The sequence below is a fragment of the Primulina tabacum genome, chromosome 4, assembly GCF_025594145.1.
Source record: "Primulina tabacum isolate GXHZ01 chromosome 4, ASM2559414v2, whole genome shotgun sequence".
Taxonomy (NCBI): Eukaryota; Viridiplantae; Streptophyta; class Magnoliopsida; order Lamiales; family Gesneriaceae; genus Primulina; species Primulina tabacum.
Window position 1 is genome coordinate 47,288,700 of NC_134553.1, and position 17,787 is coordinate 47,306,486.

Consider the following 17,787-nt stretch of genomic DNA (forward strand, 5'->3'; position numbering starts at 1 on the left):
TCCTTCCGAATGTATTTCTTGCATAATTACTTGTAACTCTTATACTTGGGCCATAATCAGTTTGGAATCAATTATCTTGAAATCCAAGAATCGTCCGACAATGAATTTCTTCAAGCCGGCATCCTCGGATCTATACTTTTTGTCAAGTGACTCCCATAATTCTTTTGTCGTTTTCACTTGACAATACACGTTATATAGTGCATTGTCTAGTCCATTCAAGATATAGTTTTTGCATAGGAAGTCGCTATGATTCCATGCATCAATGGCTGCCATCTTTTGAGTATCTTGTTCTCCCTCATCAACAGTTGATGGATCTTCTTTGAGGAATTTCGCCAAAGCTAAGGTGGTCAAGTAGAAGAGCATTTTTTGTTGCCACCGCTTGAAATCAGTGCCATGGAACTTTTCAGGTTTTTCTCCATGATGGACAGTTGGAGTCGTCGTACTTGTTGAGGCCATTTTGGTTGCAATATCGTTTTAAGATTGTTGGTATGATATTTTTTTGTCTTGGGAAATCAAGGGATATAAATGGGTGAACCAAATGGCTAGGAGAAAATAATCGAGGCAAGAGTTTGACTCTTTTTCCTTAAAACGATATTGCCCTGCCCCGATGCTCACGGTTGTTGGCAATTCGTTTCCCAAGATATAATGACTACGGCTTTAAAATAGTAGCACTACAAATTTTAAAGCCACACGAACTTGAGATGTTTAGAACGATATCAAAATAGTATGCAAACTTTCTAATTTAGAACTTTAAGCGTCAAACTTAAAATTCCAATTCCAAGAGTTTATATCTTGCAAAACTTGGATTTAAGCGCAAATGCTTTAAAAACTCAAAAATAGAAGATAACTCTCGAATTTAATTCCAAATTTCGAATTTAAGCGTAAAAGCTTAAAAAATCCAAACTCAAGATTTTATATCTTGAAAATTTGAACTTTAAGCGCTAGTACTTAAAAATTCGCATATAGAACTAAATGAGAGATAAAGGAGAAGAAGAAGATAAATGTGCAATGAATACAAATGAGGGATGTCCTATTTGTAATAGATGAAAAACATTCATGAAGTGATGCACCATTTCATAACATCACTTCATAATTGAATGAAATCCAAAGAGAGAGGCGCCATTTCAATTTTTTTTTAAAATAATGTACATTATATATTATATAATATTACAATATAATAATATATATATATAATTTTTTCGATTCAATCTTTTCACTCGATAAAATTTGAATTTCAATTAATTTCTCATTCACACTAATTGGTAATCGAGAAATAATTCTGTTCGCTACGTAACTCTTTCAAATTATTTTATCGATTCTAAATGAGTGGAAACTCATTTTTCTAACATTTTATACGTATGGCTCCAATCAAAACCTATGTGTTGTAAACAAAAATATTAATAATTATTTCTATTGATACAATACAAATCACAATCGTATATGCATTTTCGAAATCAATTATCGTACCGTGATGATAGGTGATAAATTTAGCGAACAATAATTTTGTGGTTTTTAGAAATTCAGATGATAAGGTTTAAGGAAACGGAGATGGTTTTTTTTATAAAAAAAAAAGTTACTCTTGAATTTTTTGGCCATGAGATAGTAGAAGCAAATATTATTTTTTTGCTTATATATTTAATTTAATATTGGTGTAATCAAGTTAAATCAACAGTTTTTATAAGGTGACGAAGCTTTATAAAATAACAATAAAGATAAGATATAATTTAGATACGATGTTCATTCATTGTGCCTACTTATGTGAGCATAATTGAGGTAACACTCAACTATTCGATATGATGAACTATATCAAAATTATACATCTATTAGGTGGTGTCGCTTCAACGGCGCTCACATGGGTGGACACGTTAAGTAGACAAAATATCAAAGCTATATTATATATAATAATATAATAATAATAAATAGATCAAATAATAACCAAGGGAGTGGAGGATGTCACGAATTAGGAAGTTTCTAAGCAATTTACCATGTTTGCTCAAGTATATCCAAATGTGATCAGGCAATGCAATACACCAACGAAAGCACGAAGTAATCAAATATTTAAATAGTAATTAAATTATGATTCATTGGTCATTTAAAATTTAATCAATTACTTGTCATTTTCAGACAGTTCAAATATAAAGGTAAAAGGTTGGTTTGGTCATGCTTCAATTCCAATATTAATTAATCACAATTAAAACATCCAAAGTACATGATTCCATTACATACTTAATATTGATTTTCTCTTGGAAATTTAGATATTTAAATTTTTTTATAGAGAAATAGTACTCCCTCAATTTTTGAACATTCTAGTATGCTTAGGGATTGTTTGGTGTACATCATAAGATATCATTGATTTTTAATTATTAACTTATCATGTGTTTGGTGTGTATAATTAAGATTGTGATAGGTCTGTTCAGCTCGCACCCTGCCAGCACTATATGCTTTATACTAAAGTATTGTTTGACGTGGTAGATAAGATAAATATGGATTATTCAACAAATTATTAACTCATGCCAAATATCACGGTCGTATTTTGTGAGACGGATCTCTTATTTGGGTTATCAATGAAAAATTATTACTTTTTATGCTAAGAATATTGCTTTTTATTGTGAAATTAATCTAAAACATACAAGCATGCATCAACTTTTTAAATCAATTACATTACATAAGGAATTGTTCTGTACAAATGATTCGAGGTTGGCGTATGAACAAGAGTGTCAGCCTCAAATTTACAGTCTAACATGTTATTCAAAACCAATCAAAGCGCGCGCAGACACACACATATATATATATATATGTATGTATGTATGAACTCAACTGTGTATGTCATCTTTCAAGCATAGGACCTAACCAAACCGAAATTACAGAGAGATCTTGATTTGAAAAGACCACCAAACAAGAATCTGGTGGAAGATTCCTGAGGGGATGGATTTGACTCATCGGGGCATCCTTTCACTCTAACTTTAGTTTGCCCTATCGTTTTCCGGATGGAATCTATGATCTTGGGGTCGACCGGGTACCCCGACGTGCAACGAACATAGAACGAGTTGATTGCTTTGCCTGCTCTTGTTGTCACTTCTGCTCGAGTTACTGATAAGCTATTCTCACGGAGAATACGGGTTACATCGGCCAATAGGCCAACTCTATCTGTCGTGCGTAGTTCTAGCTTCAATCCCTGGTGATGAACATAACACAAAACGGGTTAAATTAATGCAAGAAAACATAATTGTTTCCTATGAAGCGATATGATAAGAAACATGCGAACTTGTGGAAATAGTTTTGGGTTAAAATGTGAACTCTAAACAAGAATCAAACAGAATATGATGGCATATGTAATCCAAAATTTTCTTCAATAACTTGACAGTGTCGGCTAGCCTTTATCGCAGTGAAACGATAAGCTGCAATATACGACAGCAACTGCCGAAAAGTTCAGCAAAAACATTGTCTGTTCTTACTTCAGATACTCTTCTTTGTATTGCTGCTTCAAGACACTGAATCACCCTTTGCCTTTCGGCATCCGATTTCACCGGGGATCCATCTATATGCCTTATGCAATATTCCTTCAAATGCAAGAAACAAAAACATTTTTTAGACATATTGTGAAAACATTTGTGGGTAGTGGGTGCCAATCGTATGGGTCATAAATAGTATCATAAATAGTATACCTGATGAGCTTCGGTTCCCATGGCCTCGACATTTCCATGGAAAACCACATATTGCATATCTGTCAGAGTAAACACTACATCAAAAAGAAGCTTCGGCCTATCCTTGCACTGGATTGTCACCACAGAGTAGTCTTTATCGTGCCAGTTTACGACATTAACATGTGGGATTTCTTTGTCATTCAGCGAATAATCATCGCGCATCTGTTCGTAATCTCTGTCATCGAACAGCATTTGGTGAAGCCTTCTAGCCGTGTGAGTGACACCATTGGAGACCACAGTTATAGCTTTCCTATAGCTGTTACCACCCTTTAGCAAAGGACATAAACGGCGCTTAACCATGGTTAGCCTGTCGGGATCTGTTACCGCACCCCCGGTTTTTTCGTCTGTTACATGCATAACGGCGGCTGCACGAGAGTTATGCGTCCACACCTCGGCATTAACCACGTTACATTTGAGTTGGGTGAGAATTGCACTAACTTCAGAAAGCAGCCCTGGTCTATCACTTCCTATTAACTCGATGGACGTGTGTTCCATCCCTGTTTTCATGTCGACTGACGTTCTTCTAGATGTCGCGAAGCAGGAATCGGGGCCGAGTGACTGAAACAACATGAAAAGTCCATATGGATTGGTAAAAATACACAAAGGAAGTTTCGAAAATTTCCAAAATTAACACAAATCTAACCTTTTCAATATAATTTAGAGTCCCTTCATCAGTTATCTTGTTTCCATCTTGGTCAGTGACATTGAAAACTGAAGGGGGGTAAAACTGCTCAAGATTACATCTCAACGCCATCCAGAAAACGTAAATTAAGTTTTCGATATCAAATAAACAAACTATTGTTACCATCCATGAACCATCCACCATCGGAGCATATATAAGCTTTGGTAATAGTAAGATTGAGATCAGTAAGAACTTGTACGACTTCAAGAAGAATTCTATATTTGTTAGCACTATCCACCTTCATTGAAAGATAAAAATTAGCAGAAAATCTCTTAAAAAACCAGCATGAAAGGCAAAAAAAAGGATCAAACAGATGCATACCTGAATGATCGTTGCGTTTTTGCAGGATTCGTTATCTATCACAACTCTGGCAAGAGGTAAGGAGAGTGATATTAAGTGTTAAAACATAGGAAAAGGAGGAACTGAACTAAGCTAACTCATACGAAATTGAATAGCAGAGAGATAATACCTTGGAGGGTTCATTCTCCTGATAAACTTCTCATATTCATCGTCCATGTTTCGAGTATTCACTCGCTGAATAGTCTGGGAAAATAATCAAACTTTAGATACAGCAAGATTGGATTTTGTCTCCAAGAACATGCCAAAAAATGATCGAAGAATGATTCTGAAATGTCAAGAGTAACTAAATACAAGCCCCTGAAAATCTATTCGTGGGGTCTCTGCTTTTATAGAGGCATAGCCCATCAAACACATGATTGCCCAAAAAACGGATCTTTAAAGCACAGAACTCACACACATGTAGGTGTGAAAAAACGAGCAATCGCAGGCTAGACACAACTAAATCAAGAAAACACAGTTCAACCTCCGCCTCCAAATTCCGACAAAACCAGAAACCCACCACCAAATACAAGGACCCAAAAAAGAGATTAAAATAAACAGCTTAACTAATACAGTCACGAGCAGTTTACAAAATTAAATTGCAATAACAATAAAATATCGGGGAACGTGAAGTCACAAGAAACTGAACAAGGAACAACGTAGAACTCAATTAAAACAACACAACTCAAGAAAATTCAAAGTAAATAAATCGAAGATAGGAAACTAAGAAGCCTAAAAATAGACCAAATGAAGAGCAGGGGATCGCAATAAATAGACAGCTAAAAATGAAGCATACCCTCTAGAATTCTTGAGGATTCTTGATTCTCTAAAATAACACAACCTTGAAGTTAACTAAACAGGATGAAAAATCAAGCCTCAATACATGTGAGTCTGGCTTCCGCAAATATAACACAGAACATAAACATAAACAGAGTGTGAATCAAGGAAGTGGAAATCTATGGACACCACGATGCTTTCTCAGATTATACGAAATAGGCTCTCACTTTTTCACATCTAGTATGCGTGGATATGTGTGTGTTGTGTGTATGTATTTATAGCAGGTTGGTGTCGGGTAAGTTCTGATTTCAGCATCTCATGGAAATTTCAGGTCGGAGTCTCTATGCATACATTTACCATGAAAAAGACCACAAAACCCAAGAAGGTGGAGGGGCATTTGAACCTACGATCTACTTGGCGTACGTTGGTAGCTGGCCCACATGTTTCGGGTAAAAAAAATTGAGTCTTGGTGCTGGGACATGTTTTAGCTTTTGTAACGGTTTTAACTGTTGGTTTTTTTTTTTTAACTGGTGGGAAAAGTGGCCGTTGATGATGGTTATTGTGTTTAATGATTATCCTCATATTTTCAAATATATTTTTAATAAATATATTTAAATTAATTTTAATAAACATAAATTATAATTATAAATATTTAATTATCTATTTAATTATTTTAAAAATATTAATAATTATTTAAAAACACAATAATATTATAATATCACTAAACTTTATTTAACATTAAAATTAATATTCAAAATATTATTACTATTTTAATTATTCATTATAAGTATTTAATTATCTATCAAATTATTTTAAGAAAAAACAATAATATTGTAATTATTACTAAAAATTTATTTAACATTAACATTCAAAATATTATTGTTATTTTAATTATTAAAGTAAATACATATTTACAAATTTATTTCTAATAAATATATTTAAATTAATTTTAATAAATGTAAATTATAATTATTAATATTTAATTATCTATCCAATTATTTTAAGAATATATATTTAATTAGCATTTGGGCATTTTGGTCATTACAAAAAAATTTACAAAATTAATTCATCATTTTAAAATCATACCAAACACCATGTTATTTATCTCACCATATTATTAATACATATATCTCATTTTTTAATCACTCTAATTATTAATCATTTACTTATCCTATCACACGTACCAAACGGAGCCTTAAGATATTGTTCAAAATATGTATCTAACAATCCACGTTTATTTTTACATGTGAGGTCATTGATTTTTTACATAGACTTCAGTCCTCCACATTTGAAATAAACAAGCACTAGACGTGTAGGAGGATGTCGATTCGGATAGTAGGTCAATCCGATTAATCGACTAATACTCCAACAATTCCTATTAAAAAAAAAGCTTGTGGGTTTGGTCCCTAAAAGGGCTTAATCTAATTTAGTGGCCTAGTGGTGGATTCCCATAATTAAATAATAATCAAATTTATCTATATTATTATTATATAAAGAATCTTACACTAGAGAACATCATATTTTATTTTTCAAATTACCTTTACACCAATTTTTTTCTTAAAATTACCACAACTTATCTTCAATATTACTCACAATGACTCTCACTAATTTCTATCAATTATTATTAAATTAAACATAAAATTAAATATTTAATAAAATAAAAAAATCTTATATAATTATGATTATAATTTTATTTAAAGAAGATGTGTGCATAATTTACTAGTTCTAATGGATCAAGTAAGGGTCATACCCCCATCAATTTTCACAAATGATAACCAAAACTAAATTAATAAAGTAAAATATTATGATATAATTTAATTATTTCGATTTAACCGAAATTTTTCAATTTCTTCGCCTTAAATAAAACATAAGTACGAGTATTGAACTCTTAAATGTAAATTTACACCAGATGATTGATGATACCTTTCACACGAGAATTGACAAAAGAAAATTCTTTGAACCTTTGATACTCTAAAATCATCAACCCTAATTATTGACCAGCCGCCACTAGTCAACCTTGGACAATAAATTTGAGTTGGATATGTAATATACTTTTTCCTTGTAAATTGGTCTGAATTTGTGGGACGTAAATTAATTTAGTACGTGTAATAGACTAAGTCATTTCTTCCAATATTCGATCTACATCTTTTATCACTATTTTTTTTTAAAAAAATATCTATTAGATAAGATTAACAATCTGTGTTCCGTGCTATATTATTATCCATTTATATTTTTATCATATAATTTTAATGCAAAAACATTACGTCATTCATTGTATATATTTATGAGTAGATATTTTGTGAGACGGACGGATCGATGGGATCCATATTTGAAGTCAAAAGTAATATTTTTGACATAAAAAATAATATTTTTAAATGGATAGGGTCAGATAGGAAACACATCTCACAAAATTGACCCGTGAAACTCTCATATGAATTTTTGTGTTATATATAATATTTATGTATGTAAAGGTTGAGTTAAAACTTTGTTGGAGTGCAATAATTAATTATTCATGCTGAGAGAGCGATCAAAATGGAATATTTGAGTTGTTGTACTATTACGATTACCACGGATTATAACTTTTGATAAAACGACAAGCGTTAATCCAAGAAACTATATATTTATGCTTCATAAATCAAAATTATCTGATTTTTCTATAAAAATAAATGTTCAATTTAAAGCCTGATAACACGATCCTTGCATTCTCGTGCTATAGGATGAAATGCTTAAATTTATTCGAATTAAAGGTGTTGGACAAATATATACGTGGCGTAGTTTTAAAAATTTATAAAATGGGACGTCAAATTAGCGAAGGCACGATACCTAAGTCATGGAAAATTGTCTAGGCTCACCCTAAAAACATGGGTTTTTGTCGATTGTTCTCTTAATTTTATAAAATTGCATTAAAAAAAATTGTATCCTCATCATCCGAAATTGATGACATGAAATTCACATCTCCATTTTCAATCGTTATTCATCTCGCCCTTTATAATATGTTATTCCTACGAAATATTTTTTAAAAAATAATTAAAGATGATGGGTTTAGTATATAAAAATTTCATATATAATAATAATAATTCTCTTTTATAAAATAATGTCTTTTTGTTCTCGAGCTTTCCCACATAAATTTTGATCTATTCATGGTACTATAGATAATATATATTAACATACAACATTAGCTTTGGAGTAACATTAAATTAATCATGTCTATACCAGGACAAAATTTACAAGATTATTATTCCCAAACCCCAATTTAATTTAAATCTCTATTACTAGAAAGCTAGGGACGACAATGAGATGGGTCGAGGGTTTGACCAAACTCAAGATCCATCTTACTTCACTTTAGACTTGTCTCGTAAGCTCGACGGATTCGATTTGGGTTGGACATGTTGGAATCGTCAAAATTATTTATATTTTATTAAATACAAAATTTAAAATATATTTTATTAAATACAAAATTTAAAACTTTTTAAAATAATAAATTATTTAAAAAAATTCTAGCTTTATATTAATAATTTTTAAAAAAATATTAGAATTTAAAATATATCAAACTCTTATTAATTAATAATTAATAAGAAAAAAATTATAATTATATATTTTCATAAAACATATTATAATAGAATAAAATTATTTCAATATTGAATATTATAAAATAAATTTTATATATATATGGGCCTATAATGACAGGCAGGTTCGAGACCGGTCTACCTAAACCGGAAATTCGTCCAGACCCACTTGTGAACCCGTTTCATCGGGTCTAATCTGTTCCGAATGAGACGAGTTTAATACAAGGCCGGGTTCATTTTCATCTTTCCTTCTGATTCAATACCTAGTTAGACTGCTCAATATACAACCAACTGTTACTATAATGTACTAAAAAAAATAATATTTTTATTACATAAAAATTCAATAGAAAATTTTAATTTCGATATGCATAAAAATTCTCTCTCTCATACATGACACTGCCCACTTGTTTGAAGTATCGGGCTTAGCTATATCGGACTTAGCTATCGCACTTTATTAGATATCAACATTCAGAATCAGCAGCCGGCGGTGGGGCTCAAACAATCTCATGCCATAATTTTGCCGGCTCTTCCGATTCTCTGAGAGTCGGTGTCGGTCGACCACGTTGACGAGCTCTCCAATTATGTTAGGACCACCACAACCATTCACGTGCATTATAGCACATAAATTATAGTACTTAACAAGTATGCCCTTCTTCACAACTATATTTCCATAGATTTCACATACAATAATGCATAATTCTCCAGCAAAATCAAGTTCAACACCCGATATTCGATCTATCAGTCGGTTTATCAGCTATTCAACTGAGTCCGCAAGCTAACAAAATCATATGATAGAGCCAAACCAGGATGATGCATGAACATAATAATGCAAGGCCAAAAAAGAATAGAAAAGAGAAACGAATTTGATGGTCAAAATGTGCTGAAAGTAGTTCCATTGAAAAATGATTCCCATCCTTCATACTAGATGACAAACAAATATACCAATGTCACCAACCAAACTACCAACAAACAAATTGACGGCAAAACCATTATATTTCCACTAATGTCAAGTACCCAAATCCATTAGATTACTGCCATTAAATTCTGTCATCACTATCCCAGCAGTTTGTTGCAACATAAGAAAGTTAAAATATGTAAGTACTTCCGAAAGTTAGTGGATGTCCAGTTGGCTGGTGGCCGTAGGCATCTTTTAGTCGTAAGGAACAAAAAGCGACTCAAGGGGATCCAGCAGACAATTGTAGCCTTTCAAAGTATTAGCACATCGATATTTTGTTGTTCATTTCCCAGTGAGATAAACAGGTGGGTAAGAAAATTTTGAACAAATGATGATCCTCGGTAAGCCATCAATCGAAATTAGGCACCCCCAACGAAGAAAAGGTAGCGTCTTCAGGGTCGCAGAGCGGAATATACTCCGAACCTCTCACATGAACACTAAAGCAAGCTGTAGAATTCGCAAGTATGAGAGAGGAAGAATTGGAATATTCTTTAACATGCTAACAATCAAAAATAAAAACCGAAAATATAGGGTTAGATTTAGAAAGCATCATAACATAAAAGATCCTTTTTTTCTATTAGTCATAATTGTACGTAGACAGCAACAACTAATCTAGAACACAGTTTAAAAAATCTATTGCTTGTTTCTTTAACTGAACTTCTTAGTGTCAAACAAAGCTATAAAAGAAAAATAACTTCGCCAAAGGTCTGAAATTTGATATAGGAAACTGTTTCGTTAATGATTTTATTGCCCCTTATCAGAAAATTACCCATACTAGGTAACCATAGATATCTTCTCAGATATGCTTTTAACAACAATGACATATAGCAACTAGCCAACTCTATTGAGAAATGAACGAGCAACACAAAACTAAGGATGAGTGATTGGTAAATCATTTCGTTTATTTCACAAGCTTCTTTAAGTAAATTCTCTCGGGAGTGATGTGTTTTAGTGGCTATCACCAAATAAAACAACCATATATATATATACATATATAAAAGGTAGTCAAGATAATACCATTTTCAACTTTCATCACACTTTGAAGCATGGTATCCATCTTTGTTCTCATGTCCAATGATTCAGCCATTTTTGGGGCAATAAGTGTGAGCTCTCTATAGATTTCACGGACAAACATACAGATTTTTTTCGCAAAATCCAGTTCACCATCGGATATTCGACCTATCGCTAGCCTCATCAACTCCCCGGTTAAGTCCGCAACCTAAACATGAACAATAAAAAATTGGCATTAGCGACATAGTTGTGAATAAATTGCAGCATTGCATATGATCTAGGTTTGAAAGGTACTCACAATTTGAACTTAACATGGCAGCTAAAACTCATCATACTGATAATTGAGCTTAACATGGCAGCTACTTCTCATCATACTGTTGTTTACTATGTTGTGTGTCTAAACAAAATCTTCTAAATAAAAATAATTTCAGAAAATTACCCCCAATAAATAATCAAGTACATTAATCTTTAGAGGCTCGACGGACGGATCGCTTAGTGACATTAAGGAGGCATTGATTTCATTCAGATCTAAAAGACCACCAGTCTTGCAAAAAGTACAGAATGTTGCAGCTTCAACATATTCTTGAACCTTTAAATCAAAGTAAAACATGAGTAAGTTTGTGAATAATCTTCCAGTATTGCAAGATAAGAAGACATCATACACATACCCCAGGAGAATAAGCATGTCTAAGCTTCCAAAAATCTGTTCCTTGGAGCTCTTTTACCAGACGAGATATATATTGATTCACAACCATAGCTAAATCTTTTTCTGCCTGTTCTAATACTTCATCTTTGTTGTGTTTACTAATTCTGCCAGTGGAAGGGTTCATGGGATTTTCCGATTAAATGGTAGAAGTAACCCTTTTTCACTGGAAAACGGAATTTTGTATGCAACATTTATGAGAAAATATAATGCAAAATGAAAAACTTTCATTTACCTGTGCACCTGGAAAATGACCTTTTTGCTATTCATTGTTATATCACGACTAGCCTTCACCACTCTTTCTCGCTTATCATTCTGAAAATCAGCAGCCAGTGCGTCCATGTGCATGAAAAAAATTGCCACAAAAACGTAGACGACGACTTGAAATATTTGTGCAAATTTTTAGAGAAACCATGCATCGACTATAAATAGCATAAGTTGCTGCTTCTTGCTTAAAGTCATATAACAAACTTCACTAACTTGAAGCAAGTTTCTAGCATTAATCATATCCCAATTAAACAGGGACTGTCATAATACATGATAAAATATCTCAAAGACAGTAGAAAAGGAACAATTAAAGGTCTGGAACAATCCCCTGAATTATTTATGCATAGTCACCGAAAAATTAACCTTGAAAGGCAATTTTAAAATATTTGGTTAGAACCATTGACAAGCGTAGAGGATATGTCATGATCCTGCATCAATCTTGGGCAGCTAGTTTGACATCCTACCGGCGTCACACATCCACTACCTCCCAGTTGCAATAGAACCTTACGTAGGTGTCAATACCGACATTTGCAGAACCACAAAGTAGTGGTTGCCATCCCTTAAAATGAAAATAAAGGTGTAATTTCTCCACGAATTATAAGGTTCGCCCCAGTGTCCGTCAGTTTACATTAAATCAATGCCCTTCTATTAATTTCCATGCAAGCTAAGTGCATTATGATCCAGGTGAATTGACATTCAAAATCAACTTGCAATCAGAAATTTATATCTGGAGATCGAACTGCAGCAGAACATTCAAGTCATTCTTCCGAGACAGCAACAAAGAGGTTATGCGAATCTAAATTACTAGAAACCCGAAAACTACTCGATGCGCTGGCACAAAATTCAACCACGACAGAGACATCACTAGGATTCCACGAAACGTTTCTATCAAAACATACCACAGAAAACTTACAAGGTCGTTGAGGTAACTCGTATATCCGGAAAAAGCTTCTTTCAATGGATTAGGTTCAGTGTCAGCAGCGCTTAAGGCAGCAGTTGCTATATGCCTCGGACCTCTCGGTCTCTTGGCTACAGCACCTTGCAGTGCAGTCCCTGCAACTGTTCGATGAAATGCATCAACAAATCAAAATCAAAATGTGTTACAGTAAGAGATTGAATGGGTAGAATTTACATGGAGGAATTCTGTGAGGTTTACTGGACGACATGAGAGGCAGCCTGATAGCCCAGGACTTGTACATCTGTTACCCCAAACCAACACCACGCGCTCTGCAGAGTCGTCCTGCATTTTATATTTGCAACTAAATCTTTAAAGATTTATTAATAGTTAATTTTAGACTACGACAACGAAAGTTGCTGTGGTGTAGTGGTTATCACGTCAGTCTTACACACTGAAGGTCCCCAGTTCGATCCTGGGCAGCAACACTCTTTGTTTTTCTATCAGCTGACTGGGCCGAACTGGGTTTTCGGATCAAAGCCCAAATAGGCTAATTACCCACTAATTGTTTTGGCCTGTTTATATTCAACCCTAATTTTTTCCCAACAGAGAGAGATCAAATTCTTTACGAATTAATCTCAAAAAAAATTATTTATTTATCAAAATATCAGAATCATTCTCGAATGATCAGGATTAACATGTTATCAGTTTTTGGATTTGGATTAAGGTGATCAGAATTTGAGGTCAAGAAACACAAAAAAACTAATCTTTTTAAGTGAATAATCTTTTTTTTTAAGAGTTTGCAAACACTCCCCTAGTCGATGCCAAGAACGACGATGCCGTAACTTTTGCGACACTGTTACTCCAACTCTTTACGCAATATTATCGACCAACGGTAATTTTTCAACTAACTTTCAATATTCGTTGATACGAACTAAACAACCATATAATGTTGATTTTTGTTTTTAAAATTAATGAACAAACTTTATTCTAATGAAAATATTATATTTTGTCCAATGACAAATACTATTTAAGTTTTTATCCTTGGCAGAATATTTTTGAAATGGTATAATGTTTTTACTATTAAAAATATTTTTTGAAAACATTAAAAATATTATATTTTGCGTACAAAAAAAATTATATAAGTTTTCGTCCGTCTGATTCTGAAATCTTGGTTACTCTCCTCTGTGTGTAAGCTTTAAATTTATGAACGGACATAAAAAGTTTTATAATTATGAATTGACATACATTTTTTTGAATGTCTTGATTGCACGAGTCCTAGCGGTTGTTGAGTTTCATTCATAGCATAGCACTTATTGTTCACCCGACCAACCTTTCCATAAATAATGTCACCCCCGCGCATGTGTGCGTATATATATATAGTCGTTTACCTTTGGTGTGTTGCGAATAAATTTAAAGGTAAACGCAGTAATTTGCAAATTATGTTATCAGGTAAACTGCATTAAGAAGCTTTAATAATTAATAGGCAAAAATTTGTGTAAGATGGTCTCACGGATCGTATTCTGTGAGACAGATCTCTTATTTGGGCCATCCATGAAAAAATATTATTTTTTATGCTAGGAGTATTACTTTTTATTGTTAATATCGGTAGAGTTGATCCGTCTCACAGATAAAGATTCGTAAGATCGTTTCACAAGAGATCTACTCTAACTGATAAAAGCCAATTTATGGTGTAATGAATGGATCTTTTTAGGATTTTATTTTGTTCTAAAATATTTGCTAGAATATGTAAAAGTTTCATTTTTTGGGAATTTTTTTTTAACAAATTAACTATATATATCGTTGTCCATTTTTCTTCTTTCATAAATGCATTTGAAGTCGATCTAGCTAACTTTGTGGCTTTTTTTCAATTGTTTTTATGAGATAATTATGTTATTATATCGTTTACTGTTTTATCCGTATAATCAATAGCTCAAGTATCACGCGTCGATTACTTTCTTAGCTAAGATAATTATTACGCTTCGAAATTTGTGTTCAAGCCTATGGCTATATTGGCTAGGGACAAGAAGAAAACTCCAACTTTGACAAGAAAATTATTGCCAAAATTTCCGCATGAAATGTCGGATAAAGCATGAATTAGAACAAGAACCGTAGTTTGAGATTGACATTGTTATAATTAGCTCGATGGATTAAAATAATATTAATTAATATTCGGATATCAAACAACAAAAAATAATATACAAATCCAAACATTTTGCCGACCCATGTCCCTTTCGTTGTATGATTTTTTGGGATTTCAATTTGTCCAAAAATTTTTCCAAAAATGGTCGAGTTTTGGGCACAAAACAAAAACGAGAACACGAAATTGTCCACTTAGCTCAAATCTTGTCCATTTGTCATAACTCAGGTTTGTGTTCTCATTTATTGGCTTCTTACGCTTTTATGACAAAAGGCTGGCTTTTTCTGTTAAAACCTTTTAATATGGATTGCACTTTTTCCCTCCCGATTTTGACCTTTTTGTTGACTCGAATCTTTATTTTCTTTTCTTCCTATTTTTTTTTAAAAAATATATATTTTAAAAATTAAGGAGATATTTTGTGAGAAGGTCTCACGAATCTTTATCTGTAAGACGAGTCTATCCTACCGATATTCACAATAAAAAATAATACTTTTAACATAAAAAGTAATACTTTTAGCATAAAATTTCGATCTTAAAATTTCAAAAACTTTAGGATTTTGTTTTGGATGTGATTTCTGGTTAATTTGTAGAAGCTAGATTAGTGATCCGACTAAAGATGATTCTAAAATTTATGAAATAATCTACATTTAAAAATATTTTTTAATTTTAAAATAAATTTTATTTAAATATATGAACTCTTGAAAAAACATTCTTTTGATATGTGAATTATTCTCGACATTTCATTACGGAGGCATGATGTGGAAAATAGTCGGTATTGGAAATGGGGAAGTAAAGGGCATTATTCTGTTAAATCTGGATATCTTCTTGAAATGGGTTGTTTTGATGGTCCCACCTCGCAATCGACCAACACAATGGAATCTTGGTGGAAAATGGTATGGTCTCTCCACATTCCACAAAAGGTTCGTATATTTTTTTGGAAAGCATGCAATGATTTTATACCAACTGAATTGAATCTTTTTAAGCGTCGTATCCATAGTAATGGGATTTGTTCCTTTTGTGGTGCGTGGATGGGTTCGACTAGCCATTGTCTTATTTTTTGTCCTAAAGTTAGAGAAGTATGGAAATGTTCTGTAGTTTGGCCATGGTTAAAGAATTGCAAACATCTGTCATTTAGGTTATGCAGCTTGTATTTTTATGATCATTCTTCAAAATATGATTTCGAGCTTTTTGTCATGCAATCATGGGCCATTTGGAAGGAAATTTGCATATGGAAACATAATCTTGTGAGATCTAACTACTCGCTTAAGGTAAACTGGATTCCTTCTTATCTTGAGGAATTTCAGAAGGCAAAGAGATTGTGGATCCCAGTTCCAGTGGCTAATCACCATGATAGAGTGTTGAAATGGACTAAACCTCCTTTGGGGCATTTCCGGCTAGATGTTGATGCAGGTTTCAATGAGCAGAAAGGTATTTTTAGTGTGGGAGCAGTTATGAGAGACCACCGTGGTTCTATTTGTGTGGCTTCAGGCCGGGGTATTCGCCATCCGGGTTCAGTGGTTGCTGCAGAGCTCAATGCTATTCTTTTTGGTTTGAAGCTCGCGGTGCAAAGTAATTATCGCAATGTTTGGGTGTTTTCAGATTCGGTTCAAGCGGTTAATGCACTGACAGAGACTACGGAAATTATAAACCATGATGGTTTTCTTATCTCGAACATTCATGAGCTTCTCCAGTCTGGGTGTTTTATGAGAATTCGTAATGTTAGTAGATGTTCGAACAAAGTCGCTCACTGTTTAGCGCATTTTGCTTTGTCTTATCCTTCACCATTTACTTGGGGTGAGGATGTTTACCCATCTTGGTTGATGGATGTAGCTTCTCTTGATTTATCTAATGCATAGTCCTTTTTCTGATTCAAAAAAAAAAAACGACGGGCTTTCAAAATAAATCGAATGACTAGCATAAAAATGAGCAGCTTTTGCCAAAGCATCTGCTGCCACATTTGCTTGTCTAAAAGCAAATTGAACTGAGAGTGAGGTTCCTTGATTTAGTAGATGCTTGCATTGGTGCACAAGAGATCCAAATTCCGTAGTATCATTGTCGAGAAATTTGATAGCATCCACAACATTTTTTGCATCAAGTTCAAAGATCACGTTTGTCAGATTCATTTCTTTGATCCAGGTTATAGCATTGAGTAGAGCAAGAGCTTCACATTCCTTCACCGTTGGATTTCCAGGGCTGTGTTGCACTCGACATGCCATAAATTCTCCATTTTCATCTCGCAAGACGCTGCTAAGGCCGAATGTATTATTGTCTGTAAAAATAGCTGTGTCCGTGTTGCATTTCAGGAAATGTGGAGGAGGTTTGTGCCATCTTTTACATGTTGGGGCAGCCCTTTGCACGGTTGGGTGGAACGGAGGTCCTCTTTCTTTTGCTTGTAGCCAATCATATAATGTCTGTAAAGCTCCATGGACCAGCTGCGCTGATGTGCAATGCTTATTGTTCCATAGTTTATCATTTCTTTGTTTCCATAAGCCCCACATGATCATAATAGACTTACCAACTTCCATATGCGTTAATGTATTCATCATCAAGAATATCATATCTGCAAAACTTTCCACCTTTGCTGCACATGAGTTTATAACTTGGGAGAGATGTGATTCATTCCAGCAGTCTTGGGAAAAAGGGCATTGCAAGAATGCATGCCATATGTTTTCAATATGACCATTACAGTGTACACAAGTGAGGGGGACCGGAATACCTTTTCGTTGGAGAGTTGCTCTAACTGGTAGA

General features: G+C 33.4%; 3 protein-coding genes and 1 non-coding gene across 4 annotated transcripts; 1 reads left to right on the plus strand and 3 right to left on the minus strand.

The window, feature by feature from the left end:
* Positions 1-2,635: 2,635 nt before the first annotated feature.
* Positions 2,636-5,752, minus strand: LOC142543535 (ACT domain-containing protein ACR4-like). The gene is made up of 8 exons (XM_075650853.1): positions 5,522-5,752; positions 4,856-4,929; positions 4,708-4,753; positions 4,510-4,624; positions 4,348-4,415; positions 3,666-4,262; positions 3,456-3,560; positions 2,636-3,175 (listed from the first exon to the last, which is right to left on the minus strand). Exons 2-8 carry the CDS (start codon positions 4,900-4,902, stop codon positions 2,834-2,836), a joined length of 1,320 nt encoding a protein of 439 aa, XP_075506968.1. The 5' UTR covers positions 4,903-4,929; positions 5,522-5,752; the 3' UTR covers positions 2,636-2,833.
* Positions 5,753-10,254: 4,502 nt separating this feature from the next.
* On the minus strand, positions 10,255-13,259 carry LOC142543536 (uncharacterized). The gene is made up of 7 exons (XM_075650854.1): positions 13,137-13,259; positions 12,918-13,063; positions 11,973-12,052; positions 11,703-11,844; positions 11,474-11,623; positions 11,041-11,242; positions 10,255-10,470 (listed from the first exon to the last, which is right to left on the minus strand). The coding sequence occupies exons 1-7, from the start codon at positions 13,201-13,203 to the stop codon at positions 10,373-10,375; spliced, it is 885 nt and encodes a 294-aa protein (XP_075506969.1). The 5' UTR covers positions 13,204-13,259; the 3' UTR covers positions 10,255-10,372.
* Positions 13,260-13,314: 55 nt separating this feature from the next.
* On the plus strand, positions 13,315-13,387 carry TRNAV-UAC (transfer RNA valine (anticodon UAC)). The gene has a single exon. It is a non-coding gene; the product is annotated as a tRNA-Val (tRNA).
* A 3,563-nt stretch (positions 13,388-16,950) lies between these two features.
* On the minus strand, positions 16,951-17,564 carry LOC142542067 (uncharacterized). The gene is made up of 2 exons (XM_075648512.1): positions 17,067-17,564; positions 16,951-17,004 (listed from the first exon to the last, which is right to left on the minus strand). Exons 1-2 carry the CDS (start codon positions 17,562-17,564, stop codon positions 16,951-16,953), a joined length of 552 nt encoding a protein of 183 aa, XP_075504627.1.
* Between the last annotated feature and the right edge of the window lie 223 nt (positions 17,565-17,787).

Excerpts from the sequence above, each read along its gene's own strand:
- LOC142543535 (XM_075650853.1), bottom strand. The coding sequence starts at position 4,902 with ATGGACGATGAATATGAGAAGTTTATCAGGAGAATGAACCCTCCAAG. Across the intron at positions 4,263-4,347 it reads CTCTAAATTATATTGAAAAG|TCACTCGGCCCCGATTCCTG; the intron begins GTTAGATTTGTG and ends ATGTTGTTTCAG. Across the intron at positions 3,561-3,665 it reads TGGGAACCGAAGCTCATCAG|GAATATTGCATAAGGCATAT; the intron begins GTATACTATTTA and ends TTGCATTTGAAG.
- LOC142543536 (XM_075650854.1), bottom strand. The coding sequence starts at position 13,203 with ATGTACAAGTCCTGGGCTATCAGGCTGCCTCTCATGTCGTCCAGTAAA. Across the intron at positions 13,064-13,136 it reads ACCTCACAGAATTCCTCCAT|TTGCAGGGACTGCACTGCAA; the intron begins GTAAATTCTACC and ends TTCATCGAACAG. Across the intron at positions 11,243-11,473 it reads TACTTGATTATTTATTGGGG|GTTGCGGACTTAACCGGGGA; the intron begins GTAATTTTCTGA and ends GTTCATGTTTAG.
- LOC142542067 (XM_075648512.1), bottom strand. The coding sequence starts at position 17,564 with ATGGAAGTTGGTAAGTCTATTATGATCATGTGGGGCTTATGGAAACAA. Across the intron at positions 17,005-17,066 it reads CTACGGAATTTGGATCTCTT|ACAAGCAAATGTGGCAGCAG; the intron begins GTGCACCAATGC and ends ATTTGCTTTTAG.